The sequence below is a fragment of the Kogia breviceps genome, chromosome 9 (genome assembly GCF_026419965.1).
Source record: "Kogia breviceps isolate mKogBre1 chromosome 9, mKogBre1 haplotype 1, whole genome shotgun sequence".
NCBI classification, from domain to species: domain Eukaryota; kingdom Metazoa; phylum Chordata; class Mammalia; order Artiodactyla; family Physeteridae; genus Kogia; species Kogia breviceps.
The window spans coordinates 28,235,267-28,255,048 of record NC_081318.1 but is presented as its reverse complement, the minus strand read 5'-3'; the positions used below and the strand labels follow the sequence as shown (position 1 = coordinate 28,255,048).

At 40.7% G+C, this 19,782-nt stretch overlaps 1 protein-coding gene across 7 annotated transcripts in view; it reads right to left on the bottom strand.

Moving 5' to 3' along the window:
* Window positions 1–19,782, bottom strand: part of CADPS2 (calcium dependent secretion activator 2) — a 544,229-nt gene that overhangs the window by 345,810 nt on the left and 178,637 nt on the right. For all 7 annotated transcript variants that reach the window (XM_059073595.2, XM_067042266.1, XM_059073599.2 and 4 more), the window contains exon 3: window positions 7,950–8,282. In XM_059073595.2, coding sequence (XP_058929578.1) covers window positions 7,950–8,282 — 333 coding nt within the window. The remainder of the gene's footprint in view (window positions 1–7,949; window positions 8,283–19,782) is intronic.

Here is a 19,782-nt window from a genome sequence, read left to right as displayed (position 1 = left end):
CCCAATACAGCGTTCTCCTCAACCTCAAGAAGGTAGAGCCAGGGACTTACCACGCCACTGTGGCATTTACAAGAGTGCTTCCTTTGAAAAAAATTAAAGCTAGCAAATAACTAGATCTCCTTTCTATGTTACCATCTGTATTCTCTACACGATTACAGAGAATGGGTTAACGAACTGATTTAAACACGGTGTACCACGCTTTGCCGTATTTTAAAATAATCTTTAAAAAAACATTTCGCTTCTGTTCAAGGAAAGCTGATTCATTACTTACTGGTACCGCTTAAGTAACAATATTTTAATTCAAAAATATGTGAAATAAAAATTATTCTTAAGACTATAAAACACATAGCTTTAATATCAACTAACTTCATTTCTCTAAAAGTACGATTGTATTTATTTGAAATTCACTGCATTTCCTTCAAGTTATTCTGAAATTAAACTCTTTACTGACAGACTGGGCTTCTGTCACCCCTGTTAATTTAATATCCTGATTCAAGCAAATGATGGCTAACAATTTCAGATTCTGGCATTGCTATGTTACTCACTGTAGAATGTACAGTTTGCGCTTTTTTTCATCTTTTTTTCTTAGTATTTTGTTCTATGAATGTGCACCAATGCAAACACAATATTCTCAAAGCAAAGAATCCAAAAGCTAACAGGCAGTTTCAATAGCACAAGAACTAATCCATGACATATGTGGGTTGTTCTTAAGTTTTTCTGATAACATGTAAATAATTTTTCTTTCAATTATCCCTGGTTTCATAACTTAACTGTTATACATGCTATCTTCTAAATTAGTGCTTTTAAGAGTTTCCTAAAGGAAACTCTTAAATGCCTTAATTTTGAAATTAATAAGTTCTTGGCTCTGACTGGAAGTAATATAAACACCTATGATTCTTCAGAAGACAGCTTCCTGTTTTTCCATTCTGAATGCTAAACCTACAGCTCTGGGAACAAGCGCTAACAAAACCACGTGAGGCTCCTGTCAGCTTCAGGTGGCAGCCCTGGCACTGCTCCTTCACTCACGTCCTTTCCTTTCCGAGTCCCCAAGGGCTGTCTGGCCGTTGCCAACCTGCACATCTCAGCAGAGCAGCTTCCTATCCTGAGCTCCTGACCCTGAAGCAACAAAACATCTTTGAGATTTCCTAGGAGAACACTGTTGGCAAAAACAAGGGACCAGGCAGGGTAAATCAATACAGAAGCAAGAATTTTACAGTTAGCAAGAGCCTCAAAGCCTTTCCTGAGACACAGGGAAAGTGGAGTAAATTCCACCAACATGTACCTGGAGCCAGGTGCCCGCAGCTTGGCTAGCTTTAGACCAAACTGCTTCCCCGAGCCCTGCTCTACTAATTCCTCTCCTCACACCATTCTTTCCCTATAAACGGCAGGCTATCTTCTGTGATATCTATAGCCTTTTTTTCTTTTTTTTTTTTTTTTTTTTTGCAGTACGTGGGCCTCTCACTGTTGTGGCTTCTCTCGTTGCAGAGCACAGGCTCCGGACGCGCAGGCTCAGTGGCCATGGCTCACGGGCCCAGCCGCTCTGCGGCATGTGAGATCCTCCCGGACCGGGGCATGAACCCGTGTCCCCTGCATCGGCAGGCGGACTCTCAACCACTGTGCCACTAGGGAAGCCCCAGCCTTTTCTTTTTTAAACTCTGTTGAAAGGCAACAAAAGAACAAACAAGGTAGACAGGTCCTTGAGGGGGAAAAAAAGAATCTCAGCTATTTTTCTCAACAATCCATTTTCTTAATTTCTGTAAAATGATTCTTATTCCAAAGGGAAGCTCTTCCCTTACTTATGAGTATTTTTGTAATTTCTTTAAGTTAATCAAAAAATCTTTAAGCTTTTCTTTCAAATCTCAGAGCTGAAGAGAACTCTAGTTTCAGCTCAGACATGGAAAGAGCTAAGGAGAAGTCATGCCTCCTGTCTTTACAATAAACAGTTGGACAAGCTGAAAATCAATGACTTTTCTTCACTTATCAGAGAACAGAGCTTCCAGGGCAAACCACTAACCCAATATCTGGAGACAAAGGAAAAACAGAGAGATACTACATTTAAAGCAGAAGTCAATGGGTGCCAGAAATATAGAACCACTTATGTGACTAGTAATTTGGACAAACTACTGGAAGCTGAGTGCAGAGAGTGAGAAACTCCTGGGGTTGTAATCATAAAGGGGCTTCCACACTTTTCTGGGCTTTCTTCCAGTAACCCCACCAAGTTCTCATGGTAAGGATCCAAGAAGTTACCCCTTTTGTGAACCTGGCAGGAAGAGGGGAAGAAGAGCCACTGTTATACCTCCCAGATTCTTTTCCCTAACGAAGGGGAAAAGACTGTTAAAAGAAAACGCTGAAAACTTATTCCAGCTGGAGGAGGAGAAGGCTGCCCTCTGCAGTCCTTTGCAGCCTTCCTGTCTTGTCTATTTGAAAAAAAAAACAATAATAACAAAAAACCCAGCATGAACAGGAGACAAGACTTCAAGAAAACAAATGGGGAATGCTTTAGGCAGGGAAGGAAATAAGGGGTGTGGGTGAGGAGGAAAACAAAACTCAGGGACAAAGGTTAGAAACACTTGTGCAAGTTACAGCCCTGAGACACAGGCCCACGGAAAGACTGAGACTTCACCAAATGGTAGAATGAACACTCCCTTCTCCCCAGCACCCTACCACAACACCAGCATCGCTCCAGAAGAACAGCTGATCACGGTTAAAGAGCCGCAGATACAGACTCTCTGAAGAGGAATACTTAGGGAAGCCCAAAGTCAAGACAGGAGAAAAAGACAAGGACACTAGAAGAATGTGAAGCTTCTTGTGCCTGTGGCTCCAACAAACATTAAACACAGCCAACCTCCCAGTCAGATTAACATAAATCCTCACACTAAAGGCAAATATAGCGCAGGTTCTCTTACCTGATACAACATGGCTGGCTCTCAAAAAAAAGTTACAAAGCATGCCAAAAAGGCAAAAAAAAAAAGAAAAAGGAACACAGTCTGTGGAGGCAAATCATGCATCCAAACCAGATTAAGATGTCACACAGACGTAGTTAACTAACAAGGAATTTAAGTAACCGTTAATATTATATTAAGGGCTGTAATGGAAAAAGTTGAAAACAGGCAAGAACAGAGGGATAATATAAGCAGGGAGGTGGAAACTCTAAGAAAGAATCAAAGGAAATGCTAGAAATCAAAAACACTAACAGACAAGACCGATGCCTTCGATGGGCTTATCAGTAGACTTGCTGATTCTGAGGAAAGAATCAGGACACTTGAAGGTCAGCCAAAACTTCCCTCTCTGAAATGCAAAGAGAAAGAGAACTTAAAAGCAAACAAAAATATAAAAAGAACATCCCAGAACTGTGACGAGTAACATAACTAGAAATAACAAATATAACTAATACTGACAGGAGAAGGTGAGAATAGGATATAAGGAACGTTTGAATTAATAATGGCTGAGGGCTTCCCTGGTGGCGCAGTGGTTGACAGTCCGCCTGCCGATGCAGGGGACACGGGTTCGTGCCCCGGTCCGGGAGGATCCCACGTGCCGCGGAGCGGCTGGTCCCGTGAGCCATGGCCGCTGCGCCTGCGCGTACGGAGCCTGTGCTCCGCAACGAGAGGCCACAACAGTGAGAGGCCCGTGTACCGCAAAAAAAAAAAAAAAAAAAAAAAAAAAAAAAAAAAAAGGCTGAGAATTTTCCAAATGTAATGACACACACCAACCCCTAAATTCAGGAGGCTCAGAAAATACTGAGCAAGAGAAATATCAAAAAACTCATACCCAGGCATATCATACTTGAACTGCAGAAAACTAAGTCAAGGAGAAATTATTAAAGGAAGCCAGAGGACACAAAAACAAACAAAACACCTTAAAGAGAATCGAGGATAAGAGCTTGATCGGACTACTCATCAGAAACCACACAAGCAAGAAAATGGAGTGAAATCTTTAGAATGTTAAAAGAGAAAAAAAAGCTAATTCTATATCTAATGAAATTATCCTTTAAAGATAAAGAAGAAACGGAGACTTTATCAGATATACAATAACTGGGGGAGTTCATTATCAGTAGTCCTGACTTTCAAAAAATGTTCAAAGAAGTTTTTCAGATAAGGAAAATGATGTAGGTCAGAAACTTGGATCTACATGAAGAAAGAAAAGTGTCAGAGAAGGAATAAATGAAGGTGAAATTACATATATATATATATACATATACACACACATATCTTTTATTTTTCTTATTAATTGATCTAAAATTTATCTGTTTAAAGCAAGAGTAGTAACAATATGTTTGGTGAATAGAGCATATTATAAGAGAAATGAATGACAGAAATTTCACAAGGAATGGGAGGGAGGAATTGAGAATTCTCTATTATGGGAGAGCTGTACTACACTTGAAGCCTTATAGTGTTATTTGAAGGTAAGCTTAGATTATTTTAAAATACATATTGTAAGCCCTAGGGCAATTACTAAACACACTTTTTAAAAAGATAAGTAGTACATCAAAAGAGAATATAAAATGGAATCATATAAATGTTCAATTAAAATTAAAGAAGGCAGAAAAAGGAGGGGAGACAAAGAACAAATGCAAAAAAGAGTCAACACTTAAAAAGACTGCAGCATGTGATCCAACTACATCACTTTATATACAAATGGTCTAAACACACCCATTAAAAGACATACATTGTCAGACTGGATTAAAAACAAAAACCAGAGGTAATATGCAGCTGTCTACAAGAAACCCACTTTAAACAAAGAATCAGACAGGTTAAAAAGAAACAGATGGAGAAAGATACACCGTGCTAACCCTAATCAAAAGAAAGCTGAAGTAGCCACATTAGTTTGAGACAAAGTAGACTTAAAAAAAAAAAAGATTATCAGGGACAAAGAGGGACTTATATAAAGGGGTTAATTCCACAAAAAGACATGACAATACTAAATGTGTATGAACCTAACAAAGCATCAAGATACATGAGGCAAATATTGATAGAACTGAAGGTAAAAATAAATCCATTATTACAGATAGAGATTTGAACTAGAAGTATTGGGTTGACCAAAAGGTTCTTTTGGTTTTTAAGTAAAAATAAAAGATATGTTTTTCATTTTCACCAAGAACTTTATTGAACAACATATTCACTGTTTTTGTTCCACTACCTTCTGCCATTTTTCAGGCAACTTCATAATTCTATCTTCCCAAAACCTTTTATCTTTTTGAGCAAAGAACTGTACCAGATGCCTTTTACAGTCTTCCAGGGAATCGAAATGTTTTCCGTTAAGAGAATCCTGTAAAGACCAAAATAAATGGAAATCCAAAGATGCAATGTCTGGTGCATATGGCGGATGAATCAGAACTTCCCAGCCAAGCAACTTCCCTGGTGGTCCAATGGTTAAAGACTCCGCCTTCCAGTGCACAGGGTGTGGGTTCGATCCCTGGTCGGGGAGCTAAGATCCCGCATGTCTTGAAGCCAAAAACAAAACATAAAACAGAAGTAATACTGTAACAAATTCAATAAAGACTTTAAAAATGGTCCACATCAAAAAAATCTAAAAAGAACTTCCCAGCCAAGCTGTAACAGTTTTTGCCTGGTCATGAAAGAAACATGTGGTCTTACATTATCCTGATGGAAGATTATGTGTTTTCTGTTGACTAATTCTGGATGCTTTTCGTCGAGGGCCACTTTCAGTTGGTCTAATTGAGAGCAGTACTTGTTGGGAATTAATCGTTTGGTTTTCTGGAAGGAGGTCATAATAGAGGACTCCCTTCCAATCCCACCATACACACAGCATCACCTTCTTTGGATGAAGACCGGCCTTCGGTGTGGTTGGTGGCGGTTCACTTCGCTTGCCCCACCATCTCTTCCGTTCCACATTGTTGTAGAGTATCCACTTTTCATCACCCATCCCAGTTTGTTTTAAAAACAAAATTTGTTACGTTTAAGTAGAGACTCGCATGCGGGAATACGGTCAAGAAGGTTTTTTTCCCTTATGTGGAACCCACACATCAAAGAAATTAACATAACCAGGCAGGTGCAAATGATTTTCAACACTTGATTTGGATATCTTGAGAATGTCGGCTATCTCCCACGTGGTATAACATTGACTGTTCTCAGTTAATGTCTTGATTTGATCGCTATCAACTTCAACTGGTCTACCCGCTAGTGGAGCAATGTCCAGTGTGAAACCTCCAGCACGAAACTTTGCAAACCACTTTTGCCACGTTCGATCAGTCACAGTGCCTTCTCCATATACTCCACAAATCTTTTTTTTGCATTTTAGTTGCTTTTTTTACCTTTCTTGAAATAATAAAGCATAATATGCTGAAAATGTGCTTTTTTTCTTCCATCTTCAATATTAAAATGGCTACACAAAAATTCACCAATTTTGATAAGTTTTTTTAAAATGCATGCTGCTATGACAGCTGTCATAATACAATCTAACAAAACTGTTTTGAATGAAGTTAAAGACAACTAAGCACTACTAGAGCCATCTGACAGAAAACATCGAATGAACCTTTTGGCCAACCCAGTATGTTCCAAATCACAGAGGACAGAAACCAGGAGGTCAAAACCCTTGTTGTAGAAGTGATCTTTAAAAGTAAACAAAAGATTAATTTTAGTACATTTTGAGTAAATAAACATAAACTCGTAGGTCCATAGGAATTTATGTTATGACCCTGTAACATTCAGGATAAATTCTACTGCATTTGTAATAACTTATTTTAGAGGTCTACCTGCTATATTAAGACTTCAGCACATAGAGAACAAATATTTTATTTAGTTAAGGTTGGTTTCCCCAACACCTAGCAAAGTTTTTGGCTTAAATACTCGGTAAACATTTACTCAACATCTGAATCTGAATTTTACTAATAAATTATGATCATCAATATTTAACTATACAAGTGAGGTACTGCTCCATTAAAAATACAAAGTCCCAGTTGTGTTTCTTTTACAATGGAAGATTTTGGCTGTACAGTCATCCTCCAATATTATCAAAACCACCACCTGGTTTAATAATACAATAAAAACAACTATAGTGAAAGCATGACTTGTTCACAGGGTTAAGGTTCCACATTGCTTTTCCATTAATTAACTCTGCTAATTTATTCATTGGAAATGATTCACAAATGAGTAATGCAAAGTAAATGATACACACAGAATACAGAAATTGAGAAGCAGATTTGCAAAAAGATTTAAACTAAATGTAAACATATGTATATTATAGAAGTGTGACTTAATGAACACAGGAATTTTAAAATGCCAGAATTCTGTCAGTTTAAATTGTATATTAGGGCACAGTTAAATAATTTATAGCTCTAAAATAAGCAAACAAAATACAACTAAGGGAGGAATACATTTAGACAAATCATAGGATCTAAAGATGAAAGACATGGAACAAACATGATATTTTATTTAGTTTTTCCTATGTATGATTAAAATAACAACTGAAGAGAAAATATATTATTTACTCTGTCACTTCTAAATTATGTAGTTTACCAATCTTCTTCAATTCATTTCTATCTGGCTGGGTTAAAGAAAAAATTTTGGAAATTTCAGTCACTTCCATAAAACTCTGAAGATGAGTATTATACCTTTATGAAAAATTATTCTGCAGTGAGGAATACCTGTTTATTATAAATTGCCAAGCTTCTTCAGGTAACAGACGATTTTCACTTTACTATTCAGGGCATGCCCCATACATATATACCCAACAGGTACAAATCTGATGTCCTAAAATAGGGCACATGGAACAATTTCTTACTGAATAAAATGCATAGATATTCTTCTCCTATCAAATAATTCTTTCAAGCCTTCTTCCAAATGTCATTATTTGACATATTAAAATTCAATTTCACTCACCTTTTCACACAAAGTGATTAGAGAAAGTAAAGTACATCTTCATAGGCTTGTAAAGACTTGGTGTTCATTCTGTGAGTCAGGGGAATAGGAAATATCATGCTCACTTACCTGACATGCATTATAAAGAAGTTGGTGTTCTAGTTTTTTAATCCCCAAAATCTGCTGAAACATTTCATAGAGTTGTTCCTTGCTCAGAATAAGTTCAGAAACAGCACTTAGGGCCATTCTGTTTGGCTGTTTACACAAGTCCTCTTCACCCCTGTAAATGGCATCATATTTGGCTATCCAGGAGCTCAGCACTGTCTCTTTGCTCAAGCCATCGATTTCTGGCAAACTCCGCACACGTTTTTCTATGTTTTTCTTAAACACCTCTCTGAAGTCATTAGCAGAACATCCTCCACTCTGAACCATTCTGGCCACTCGATCACTCTTCAGAAAAACCTGAAAACAAAACAAAAAACAAAAGAAAACAAAAACCCACTTACAATTAGGCATGGACACCTACACCAACTGCTTTTAGCAATCCAAGAGTTATGACACCAAACGTTCCACAACCGTTCAAATGTTTTACAATACGCACTAACTAATGACAAAATGGAAGCTCCAAATCGTCTCTCTTAAAATGTTGAAATGTTTAGGAGAGAAAATGATGAGTCTTGAGGAACTTGTAAGATGATCCAACCTTGACCTACACACTCCCCACCTGAAGGTCATGGAGATTTCTACAACTGAAACCCTTAAAGAGTTTATTGAAAAGGTAACTGGAGATATGAACCCAACTTCCCTAGGTGTACTTGGGAGTTCTGGTTAGTTCTTCAGCAAGGACACGGTCCCTTATTGGTTGAAAATCTGAAGGCCAATAGTGTGGTAAGTCTAGTATCCAAGTCAATACCCTCTGGGTATAACTGTTAATCAAAACTACTCCACAGCTGGGGGGTACGCCTGTCCCCACCCCTGACTTCACTAGCTCCCCGACTTCTCACACACTTCTCGTAGCTGGGAAAAATCGATGACGAAAAAGCAAACTCTAAAACTTTTAGCTGTCCACTAATATCAAGAAAGAAAGAAAACACAAACAATGACAACCAGGGAGAGAGACAGTTTTGAAATGGGTAGGAAGAGATGGGTAATAATAAGCTCATACTGTGCAAGGGACATCAGACTTGGCCTCACATCTCTCCTTTCTTCCAAGTCACAGACCCAAATATCAACAAGTATCAGCCAAGATTCGTGAAACATCTATTCTGTCATCAATATTCCTAAGAAGCCTCTATGGGTCATATGAGACTGATTTTATTCCTGTTTTCTTCCTATAATAACAAAAACTCCTTCCAAAGAACCTGTAGGACTATTTAATGCAGCCCCCATGAGTTATATCTGTTGTTAAGGCTTATGGAACAAAAATTCATGTCAGTCTTTTCCCAAGAACTGACTCATGATACTGAGGTACTCCCAAATTATGACCCCACTATTTGCTCTAATGCTACTACCATGTCTGTCTGCATGTGGGCAAACAGCATGTGTGGTCTGTGCAAAGCAGCCTCATTTGTCCCAGTGACTGGCATCTCAGCTACCAGGTCCCAAACCTTTTCCCCACTTAATTTCTCCTCTTTTCAGACCACTCATATAAAATATTGTTTCCTATCTTTGCTCAATGGCCAGAGGGGATTCCTGACTCTTGAATATTTTGGTTAACTAACGTACTGAATTAGGAGTGGTGAATTTTACACTAGGCAAACATGCATGACACATACACACAGTGCTTCCTCTCTTTTTACTAGCTGTGGCTCAATTACAGTCAAAAAGACTCTTATTTTTTAGGTTTCTAAGCCAAAACTCATTCTTAAGCCCCAAGTATAAGAATAGTGCCTTTAATTTATTTAGATGAAGGAAAATAAAATTTAGACATTTAATATTTTATCTAAAAATGCCATTTAACTACCTCTAAACACACAGGGGTCTCTCCATCTTCTTTCTCATCCTCATCTAATTGCACTACTCTCGTTGGGCACTAGACGTCAAGATAAATGTTATACGGACATAATTTTTCTAAATTCCGTTACAGCTGTATCTTGTTAATTGGGAACGTACGGAGGCTCAGTCGTCAGAGGGGGTGGACTGCGCCAGTTGTCAATCCACTGCTTTCCAGGGCTGTCTTCCTGTGGCCTTGCCACTGGTACAGTTTTAGAGGGTGCTGGAGGGACACTGGAGGAGGAAGGGCCCTGGTTCCCGGTTCTCTTCTTATACCTGGAGGCATGTGGCACCAATCCCCGGGGCAGCTTCTCTGCAGACCCCAAGGATGGCTTCGCAGGGCGCACCCACACTGGCAGATTCCCGGGCAGTTCTGCAGTGCGGCACTGCAGAGGCAGGCTCCCGTGAGCCCTGCCAGTACGACACTGCAGTTAACTTGTCTGCCATCTGGTAGCATACGCCATATCTTCTCCAATGAGGTCTGGACCCCAGCCTTTTCCAGATTTGCTCCTTCCGTGGGTGCTCTGCTCCCTGTATCTGCTACTCCTGTATTCTTTAGTTTCTCTTGCCCATTGTAGCCAACCCCTCACTGTTTATAACAAATTTTCCCTGATCAATTACCGTGTGGTTTCTGTCTCCAGACTGCACCGTGATACAGAAATACTGAAATGCTGCATGGGACACTGTATCTAAGAGAAAATATTTGAAATTGAAACAACTTTTAAAAATTTGGTCATTGTATAAAGCCGGAACGGCAAGATGTTTTTAAATGCCTTACAATTGGCTTCAGAAAACCTTTTAATTGCTTGATAGCTAATACTCTAAGTAAGGGGGCATTTCATTTTTTTTCAACCTCTTCTGTCTGTCAGTGCTAAATTCTACCAAGTAACCGAACAGTGTTTTTGAAGCAAGGGCGCTGATGAACTTAGGTTTTTGCAGTCTTAATTTCCTCTGCAAAACCATACCTAAAGCCATACTAACTCAGTCCGATTGCATGTTATTTATAACTAAGTGGCAACAATATGTCAGGCATTCTGCTAAGTGTTGGGGACATAAAGACAAATGAGCCAAAGACCCTGCCCTCAAACAGCTCACACCACCTGAGAGAGACAGGATACACAGGGGACGGGAGCAATCACAGAGACCTATGCAAAGGTGGGGGGAAAGAAAAGGAGGTTACTAACTCTGTTATCTGGGGGGCAGGGTTGGGGAGGAGAGGGGAACAGGACAGAGGACCCATGATGATGTGAATGACTTGTGGGTTGAGTAAGGGGGAAAGGGAGAAGAAAAGATGTTTCAGGAAAATAAAAGAGGTAAAAAGCAAGAAGCATAAAATTGCATGACCTTTTGAAGGAAACGTAAGAATTTTTATACTTCAGGAGCATCAAATATAAGGGTGAATAGAACACAAGTTGTGCCAATCCGACCAACAGAGACCAGGTGGCCAAGTGCAGCGTGTGCCAAGCAAGGAATCTGAGCTCTGCCAGTGGGTCAGGAGTCGACGATGGCTAGGTAACCTCGGCGCTGAAATACTGCGAAGCATGATTTAGACAAATAACTGGTGTCAGCATCAAGGGTAGGTGACAACTGACCAGAACAGAGATTGGGGTCAGTTATCTGGAGACCAGGTGAAAAGCAGTAAGGGCCTGATCTAGGGCAATTCATGGGCTACAGAGAGAGAGGCAGAGGAGAGACAGCTGGGAGACAGTCAGCGTACCCTGCTGAGTTACAGAATGGGTAAAGGCAGGGGAAATATTCACAGTTTTTACTGGGGTGCCTGGATTCCACTAGCTAAAAATAATTAAAGAATACAGGTGGAACAACGTGTGTGTGTGTGTGTGTGTGTGTGTGTGTGTGTGTGTGTTGTTTGTAAATGGTGGTGGGTATATGGGGGGCAGGGTCCTGGATTACTAGTTTAGTTTTTGGTAGAGATGAGTTTTGAAGACCAAGTATAGTAAAAACAGAGTGAGGAACAAAACTCCATGAAATACCTATATTTACAAAGCTGGCAGAAGAACTGGATCCAGGGGAGGCTGGTAGTGTCAGAGGCAGAAGGAAAAATACGACACATTAGCAATCAAGAGGGGAGACGGTCCTGAGAGAAAGAGAATCAAGTACCACAAGGGAAATCAGCAGAAATCTGATTGTCTCTACCACCATCTGGTCACCTTTGGCAGAGAAGACAGTAGAGTGGTAAAGAGTAGGAAGTGATCTGCAGAAGCAGAAAAGGACAAGTTGTAATAAAGTTAAGACGGCAAATATTGGGTTGGCCAAAAAGTTCGTTTGGGATTTTCCGTAAGACGTTACATAAGATGTTCCATAACGTCTTATGGAAAAACCCAAATGCACGGCCAACCCACTATAAACTGTCCTTCTAGAAAGCTTGGAGGAAAAGGGCAATGAGAGGAAGGCAAAAAGCTGAACTGGGAAGCGACATGTAGGCAATGAGGGAGACAAGTCAGGAAAGAGAGGCAGCTTAAGGTATGGATAACAGAAAATAGTGATGGTACGTCACTTCTGAGATTAGTCTGTGGAAGCCTGCAGTGCGCTCTCCCATCACATACCCGGGGGGTGCAAGCTGCTGTGATGCAAGGTATTGAAGTGTGGCGAGCATTGCCCTCTGAGGAAGGCGCCATTAAGACCCTCATAAGCCTCAGGGCCCGATTGTACTCTCCTTGGTATGCATCCTGGACTTTATGGTATGAACGTAAAAAAGGAGATGGCCTTTGGCCAAATCGCTCCAGGGACCTGCTCAGTTACTGGGAGTCCCTGGTTGTTCCCTAAAGCTAGGAAAAGCAACCCTGGAGGGGAAATTGGTGCCTTTGAGGGAGAAGCCGGGAAGCCAATCAACCAGCTGATGCCGATAAGGCGTGACTAAGCCGAGAAGCCAATTAACCAGCTCATGCCGATAAGATGGTGACTAAGCAAATTCCCTGCTTTAGGGGTGTATATATGGCTACGCTTTGTTATTAAACTTGCCTTACAAACATCAGTTGCTTGTGCCCTTCTGATCCCATACCTTGGTGCGTTCAGTTCCCTACCCCCTCTCGTCGATTGTTGCTGCACTTTGAGGACCCGCCGCGGCTGGCGGCACTGAAGCCCTCGGTCTAACAGCCCTCAGTGAACTGAGGCCAGCCCAGAACCACAGGAGTGGACTGGAAAGCAAATTCATGCTTAATTGAGCCACGAGTGTGATCTCAGCAGACAGCTTGATTGCAACCTCATGAGAAACCCGGAGCAGAAACATCCAGCTAAGCCTCTCTCAGATTCCTAATCCTGAGAAATGCATGTGAGATAACATGCATTTACTGTTTTAAACTGCTATGTTTGGGGATAAATTGATAATAGATAATACATAATCTATTATCTATAATGCAATAGATAATACATGGCTTACACTGTATTCTATCATATTCATGTCATATATCCACGTGGTTTACACTCTTACTTCACGCGGGTGTCAGTACCATCATTTCCTCAGAGGAAGTCCCACCCCTTCCCCCTGTTCATCATGGCACCCTTTTATCTTGCTCTGTTTTTCTTTTTAGCACTACCAGATATGTATTTACTGTATGTCTCCCCAAAATATAAGAGCCACCAGAGCAGTGACTTTGTCTTGTTTTCTAGCGAACCCAGTGCCTAACACAGTGCCTGCCTATAGTAAGGGATCAATAAAGGTTTGTTGAAAAAAGTGATGACTATCTATAGACACTGAATCCTCTAAGGCTAAAGAAGACAATTTAGACAGGCACCTGGATCACAGGCTTCCTAAGATATGGATGCCCATGGGAGAGGAACCAGGAGATGGATAAACACCAAAAAACTGAAAGCGTCCTAAGTGGTAACAGTGAACAGGAATGCACTCCAGAAGGCAAAAGAGATTTTGCCTGAGCGAGGAAGAGCAATGATCTGAAAGCAGGAAAGACGCACAGCCCTCCTGGCCCTAGATGTGGGGGAGAAAGGACGGCCTACCATCATCCGAAGGCTGTTCCTCCCTGTGTCCTCGCGAAGGTCCCATCCCAACCATCGTTAGGTCTGAGGTGCTCCACGTTCCCAATCCCAACGCCGTCACAAAGGGTGATCCACCAACCCCTCCTAATCACACTTCAGCTTCAGACTTGCGTCTCCAATACCACCCATCAGCTCTCCTGACACGTCCCAGTGACACCCTAAACTTAACAAATTTCAAATGGGATTCATGACTTCTCCCATTATTTGCTCGACCTCCTGCTTACCTGCTTCAATGAGTATCAATCCCTATTTCCCTCCTGGAGAGACCTGGAAACCATTCTCAGCTCCACCATCTCCTCCATGTTTATTTCCCAACATACAACTTGTTGCTAAACCTTGCTGATTCTGCTCACCCTGGAATTCCTCTGAAATCCTTCCCCACTTCCTCACACCCCACAGAAGCTGTTCCTGCCCCTCACTGTGACTCAACTGGCTAAGAACAACAGCCTCTTAGGTGGTCTTCCTGCCTTCGAAATCTTCCTGATAGACACTCTACTGTCATTTTCCCCAACTTATCCTCTTCACTGGTATCATATATATTTTTTTTTAATCTGGCCATTTAAATTCTTCTCCAGCTTAAAAATTCTTTGCTGACTTTCCACCAAAAGTCATCAGCAAAGCCTCTGAGGCCCTACACTTCAACTGGCTCCAAACTACCTATCACTCTGGCTCCATCACAGATCCCTCTCTCAATCTCCATGCCCCGCCCTCCACCATCCTTCCTCCAAAAACTTCACACCGTCCATCTCACCACCGCCAACTTACCTCCTAGCAACTATTCAGATCCCTGCTCAGTTGACCCTCAGTGACTCCCCGAATCACCTTGAATCGGCCATATCCTATGTTGTCTGTATGCAATCCTAGCACCCTTTCTTTTTCCTTTAAAGTCACTTTGTAACTGTAATACTTAACTGCAAATTCTATTACCATCTTACTTTTTACTCACTAGACAGTAAGCTCCATGAAGCCAAAGACTGTTTCATTCACCACTGCATCTCCCCCTCCATGCAACTGCATAATTTAAACAATTAACCAGTATGGTTTACTGAGTTTCAGTTCCTTGCTTACAGAAGAAAGTATAGGACATGAACCTTGTCCATATGAACGGGAGAGGTACAGATATCTCAGAGGGAAGGAGGTACAATAAGTAATGCCACAGAGAACTAGTTTTGTGAGAAAAGTAAGACGTTTATTGTCTAAAAACATAATATTGTCTAATTTTCCATCTGTGTTCTGGCAAAAATGAGTTTTTAATTTTTCAGATGTTATCAGATATGAAACTGTAACCATGATGGATTTAGTCTTATTAGATATCAACTGTCTTAATCCTGTGTCCTTTCATAAGAACAGTTATCAAGTTAAAGGCAGGTAAAGTGTGATCACGTGCAAAGGCTAGTCCTAGATGCTGCTCTCCAAGCCTAGCGTGCACATATGCCAGCTTTCTGCTCTAGGCCCCAGGATCCTCAATGAACTTCTGTCCAGAGAACACATGACAGAGTGCAGAAGAGAACACGTGACAGGGTGCAGAACACATCCTGGTACAGAAGCGGCCACGGGAACTTAAGTGTATCAACACACCCACCAGTGAGCAGAAATTCTGTCTCCCTAGAGCTCTTCATATATTATCTCCTTTCAGCCTCAGCATCATCCTGTCCCTTTCTCCATTATCGTTCTCTTTTACAGATGAAGTGGTCAGGCTGAGAAGTGACTAGCCCAAGATCACAAAGTTATTGGGAGAACAGAGACTGAATCCCTGCCTCTGGAATCCAGAAGCAACATTTCTTTATTCTCCTTACGCACTCTTCCACCCCGCTATACCCCACTCCTACCAAGGGTTCACCCCTGCACACCTGATATTTTGCTGGGTGCTGGCCAACACATGTGGAATCACCGATCGGTGACACCTCCCTGTGAAAAGGCCACTGAATATACAACCAACTGAATACACGACTGGCGTGGCAGGGTGAGGGTGCAGAGTTACGATCGGATATCAGAAAAATAAGACACCACATATGCTACCTTTCTCCACATTTTACTGGGTTTTAACTTGTACGTGGGCTCTCTGAGAACCACCAACTGCCACCCTTCCCATTCACCTGCTCAGCTGAGAGACCAAAGAAGTTACTGAATAGCTTAAAGTCATGGTGAACTAATAACAAAATGGAAATGTGGTGACTGCAACAGGGAGCTGTGTCCGCAAAGGGTAAGTCTGCTCAGCTGTCCAAATAAAACCTCACATACACTTTTCTACAAAAGTACTTATTGTTCGCATATTGATTTTGATCTGAAACATGCGTTGCTTCTTTGACTCAAAAGGATTGTATAACGAAACGATGAGAAAAACATTATCTGCTTGCCAGATCACTGTGGTCATCTATGACATGGTTCCTAGGAAGGCCGCCAATGCGCGTTCAGCCAAGAAAACGCCGAGAAAGTACAAGAGCCCCACTTCCAAGAGATGCCTTTTTCTCCTGAATAATGACAAATGAAATATTGTCTAAGAATTCTAATAATCTATGCGGCCCATGGAGAGAAAGTTTCTTAAACTATTTTTCGGGTGTTATCAATACACGATCAATTTTTTTGGTAACAATGATGAATTTGATTTTACTAGATATCAAATAATTCCCAGTTTTCCGGCATAAATACCAGTATTTCCTATGGGTCACTTCTCACGCCTAAAGCCAGTCAATGGATTATTCCCTGTTGGCACCCTGTGGTGCCGGTCTCTTCACCCATCCAAGTCTCCCTCAACCTACCTTTCCAGCCTTCTCTTCCACTGCTTCTGAGAACATATTTTCTCTTCCAATAAAGGGAACCGCTTGTTTAGCCTTTGACATTCTCCACAAGCTTCCTCCCCCTTACCGTTCCTCATCCACTTGTTCCATAAACATTTATCAAAACATACTCCCTGCTGGGCAATGTGCTCAGTGCTGGGGATTTCTTGGTGAGCAAAATGACATGGGTTTGCCGCCTTCACAGAACGTATAGTGGAAGCAACAAACTACACGAACTAAAACGACTGCAGCTTGATGTGTATACTACTGAGCATTTCTGGCACCGTAAGAGTCTGTAGCAAGACTTTGAATCTATTTGAGGAGGTCACAGAGGCTTCCCCGAGGAGGAGAATGGAGGTATGAAGACCAAGAGGAATCAGCTGGGAAATGAGGGGAGACCAAGGGACCATGGGGTAGGGTGGGACAGAGCTGGTCTCAGCAGGCTTCAGTGAAGGGAATGAGACTGGAGAGAAGGGACAGGCTTTATAAGCCTTGGAAAGGTATCTGGTCTTTATCCCCAGAGCAGCGAATGCCATCCAAATATTTGTCAGGGAGTCACATGATAAAGACTGCATTTTGAAAACAGCTAAAATTTACTCTAGGGGCTTTATATATATTAACCCTCAAACACATAAGGTGGGTGCTAGGATCTGTTTTAAAGGTAAGAAACAAAAGCACAGAGAGGTGAAGACACTTGTCCGAGGTCACACAGCCAGATTGTAGAGGAGTGAAAGTCTAAGCCCAGACCACGCAATCAAGTGTGGTGGTTGATCAACTTACGGCTCATTAAACTGAGTGGGATAGAGCAAGGAGCCGGGAGAACGAGTAGGCTGAAGGTACTCCTGTTATCTTTCCCCAGCTTATGCCAGGTCTTCATCCTGTGCCTTCTAAGTACTTCCCATCCTCTCTGAAGGTATGAAATATACCTGTCCTCAAGCAAGCAAATTCTGCACAGCATTACTGTATCTCTCCCCTGCTTAGACTATGAACTGCATTAGAACTGCACCTTTAAAGCCTCTGCAGGGTCTGGTATCATTGGATATTCAAATTTTACAGAAAATAATGAGGTTCTTATCGTCGTAATGGATTTTGGAAAGTTATTAAATCCGAAAGGGGGGGGGAGTTTTGACCAGTGTGGAATGAGGTTTTCACTGATTCAATGTAAAGAAATGAACATAAAGATTACAAGGTAATTCTAGTAAAGCTAAATTTCCTCCATATTTTAACAGTAGAAATCATATGTACAAGTCACTTCTATGTAATACAATGTTATTAACAATAGATTGTGGGTTAGTTTTTTTGTTGTAGCGGTTAATGATCTTTCTTGGCAAAAAAATAAGAGCTTATATTTGACATTGGTGGGTTTTTTTTTTAATCCATGAATTCCCAAGGTTTAGAAACCACTGATTTAACCAATCCCATTCCCTTTTCAAATGTTAAGAAATCATACCTCAAAACTGGCAGCAATCTTTTTAAAAAAAACATATAGATAAGTGATATGTCTAGACCTTTATCTGTAAACTAGGAAGCAGGTGCTCACAAAAGACCCTGCCTTATAACTTACCTAAATCCCTTATATCAACTCTAAAGCCCTTAAAGCAAACCTAAACCCCCTAAAGTAGCAAAGGCTTCTCGCATTGTCTGCAGGTAGGAATTGAGGCGAGTTTATATCCAAATGAACATAAATGTGATTTGAGGAGTATAAAACTATTTTTTTTGGAAGAAAAATACACATGCTCTTCCCGTCATCAATATTACAAGGTTTTTATAAAAGCTTTTTTCTTCTAATATTAGCTAATAGCAGATCCTTTAGTCTTCCTTTATAGATATCTTCCAACTCAATAATTAGCTTAAATCTCCCTAAGCCGATGGCAAATCCTCCTTAACCCTGTAACTACAGAGCCAGAAACTGAAGAATTTACCAAACCACTCACTCCAAGCACAAATCTAAACAGAGAAGTACGATCACTGAGCACTAGCTGGGCTTCCAATCTGCACAGACTGAAAGTCTTAACGGGAAAAAAAGATCATGTTCACAGTGGAAAAGGGAGCATGATAAATGTAAATTTGTGAAGTCATTTTCTATATGCATACATAAAGTGAAAGAAGGCATCACCCCCTCCTAATCCATCTCCTCACCCTTCCCCTATTTCATTCGATGTTTCATGGTATTATAGAAAATTTTAGAAAACTCTGAAAGTTGCTGGGCTGGGCTGTCTTGTTCTGCCTATTCTATGAAGAGGTTTTTTGTTTGTTTGTTTGTTGGGGGGGGTGGTTTGCCCTCATTATAATGAAATGGAAAGCAAATTTTTTTAATGTATATTACATTTACAGTCTTATACTAGCTAATGTTCAGTAAATCCCTAAAATCATTTATCTTTATTGTATGGAAGAAAATGTGCTGTTTCCACCTTTACAATATTCCAACCCTGGTTGTGTAATGCTGTTCACCTCACCCGCATGTCTGCTGCACTGCTCTCCTCTCGACGAGGAAAGAACGTACCAAAACCTGGAAGGAAATCAGACCTGAGTGTTCAAGGTGTGACACAAGCTGAGAGACTCAACTGTTCTCGGTCAGTTTTGCCACTGGTGGAATAGGAATGATATCCTTTTTTTCAAGCAGTTTTTTTGAGTATTACATGAAATAATACAGTAAAATAAGCTTTTAATCAGTTATGCGAAGTGTGATCCGTGGACCAATGCCACGGATTGTTACCTGTCCCCCGACAAGTACAGAGTATGTCTGTAGAAACTTGCAGTGAGGTTGACATTGCCATGACATCCCAGTACATGATTTTGTAGCAGTATTTTGTTATGAAAATGTCCAAACATACAGAAGAGCTGAAAAAAGTCTGTAGTGGTTTGAAAATCACTGACTTAACTGATCCTATTCCTTTATCAAATGTGAAGAAATCATTAAGTTAAAACCCACAGCAAACAATCTCTTTTGTTCCGACATTTACCTTCAACCTAGATTCCACAAATAACATGTTACTCAAATTTTTCTTTCACATAACTATCCGTCCCCCCCATCAGTCCAAATTATCTTCATTATACATTTCAGAATTAGTGAAATGCATGATCTTGTGTTTTTACAAAATAATCCACAATGGATTGAAAATAATACAGGTCCTTTGCTGCAGATACATCATCTCAAACTTTTTTTTTTTTTTTTTGAGAAG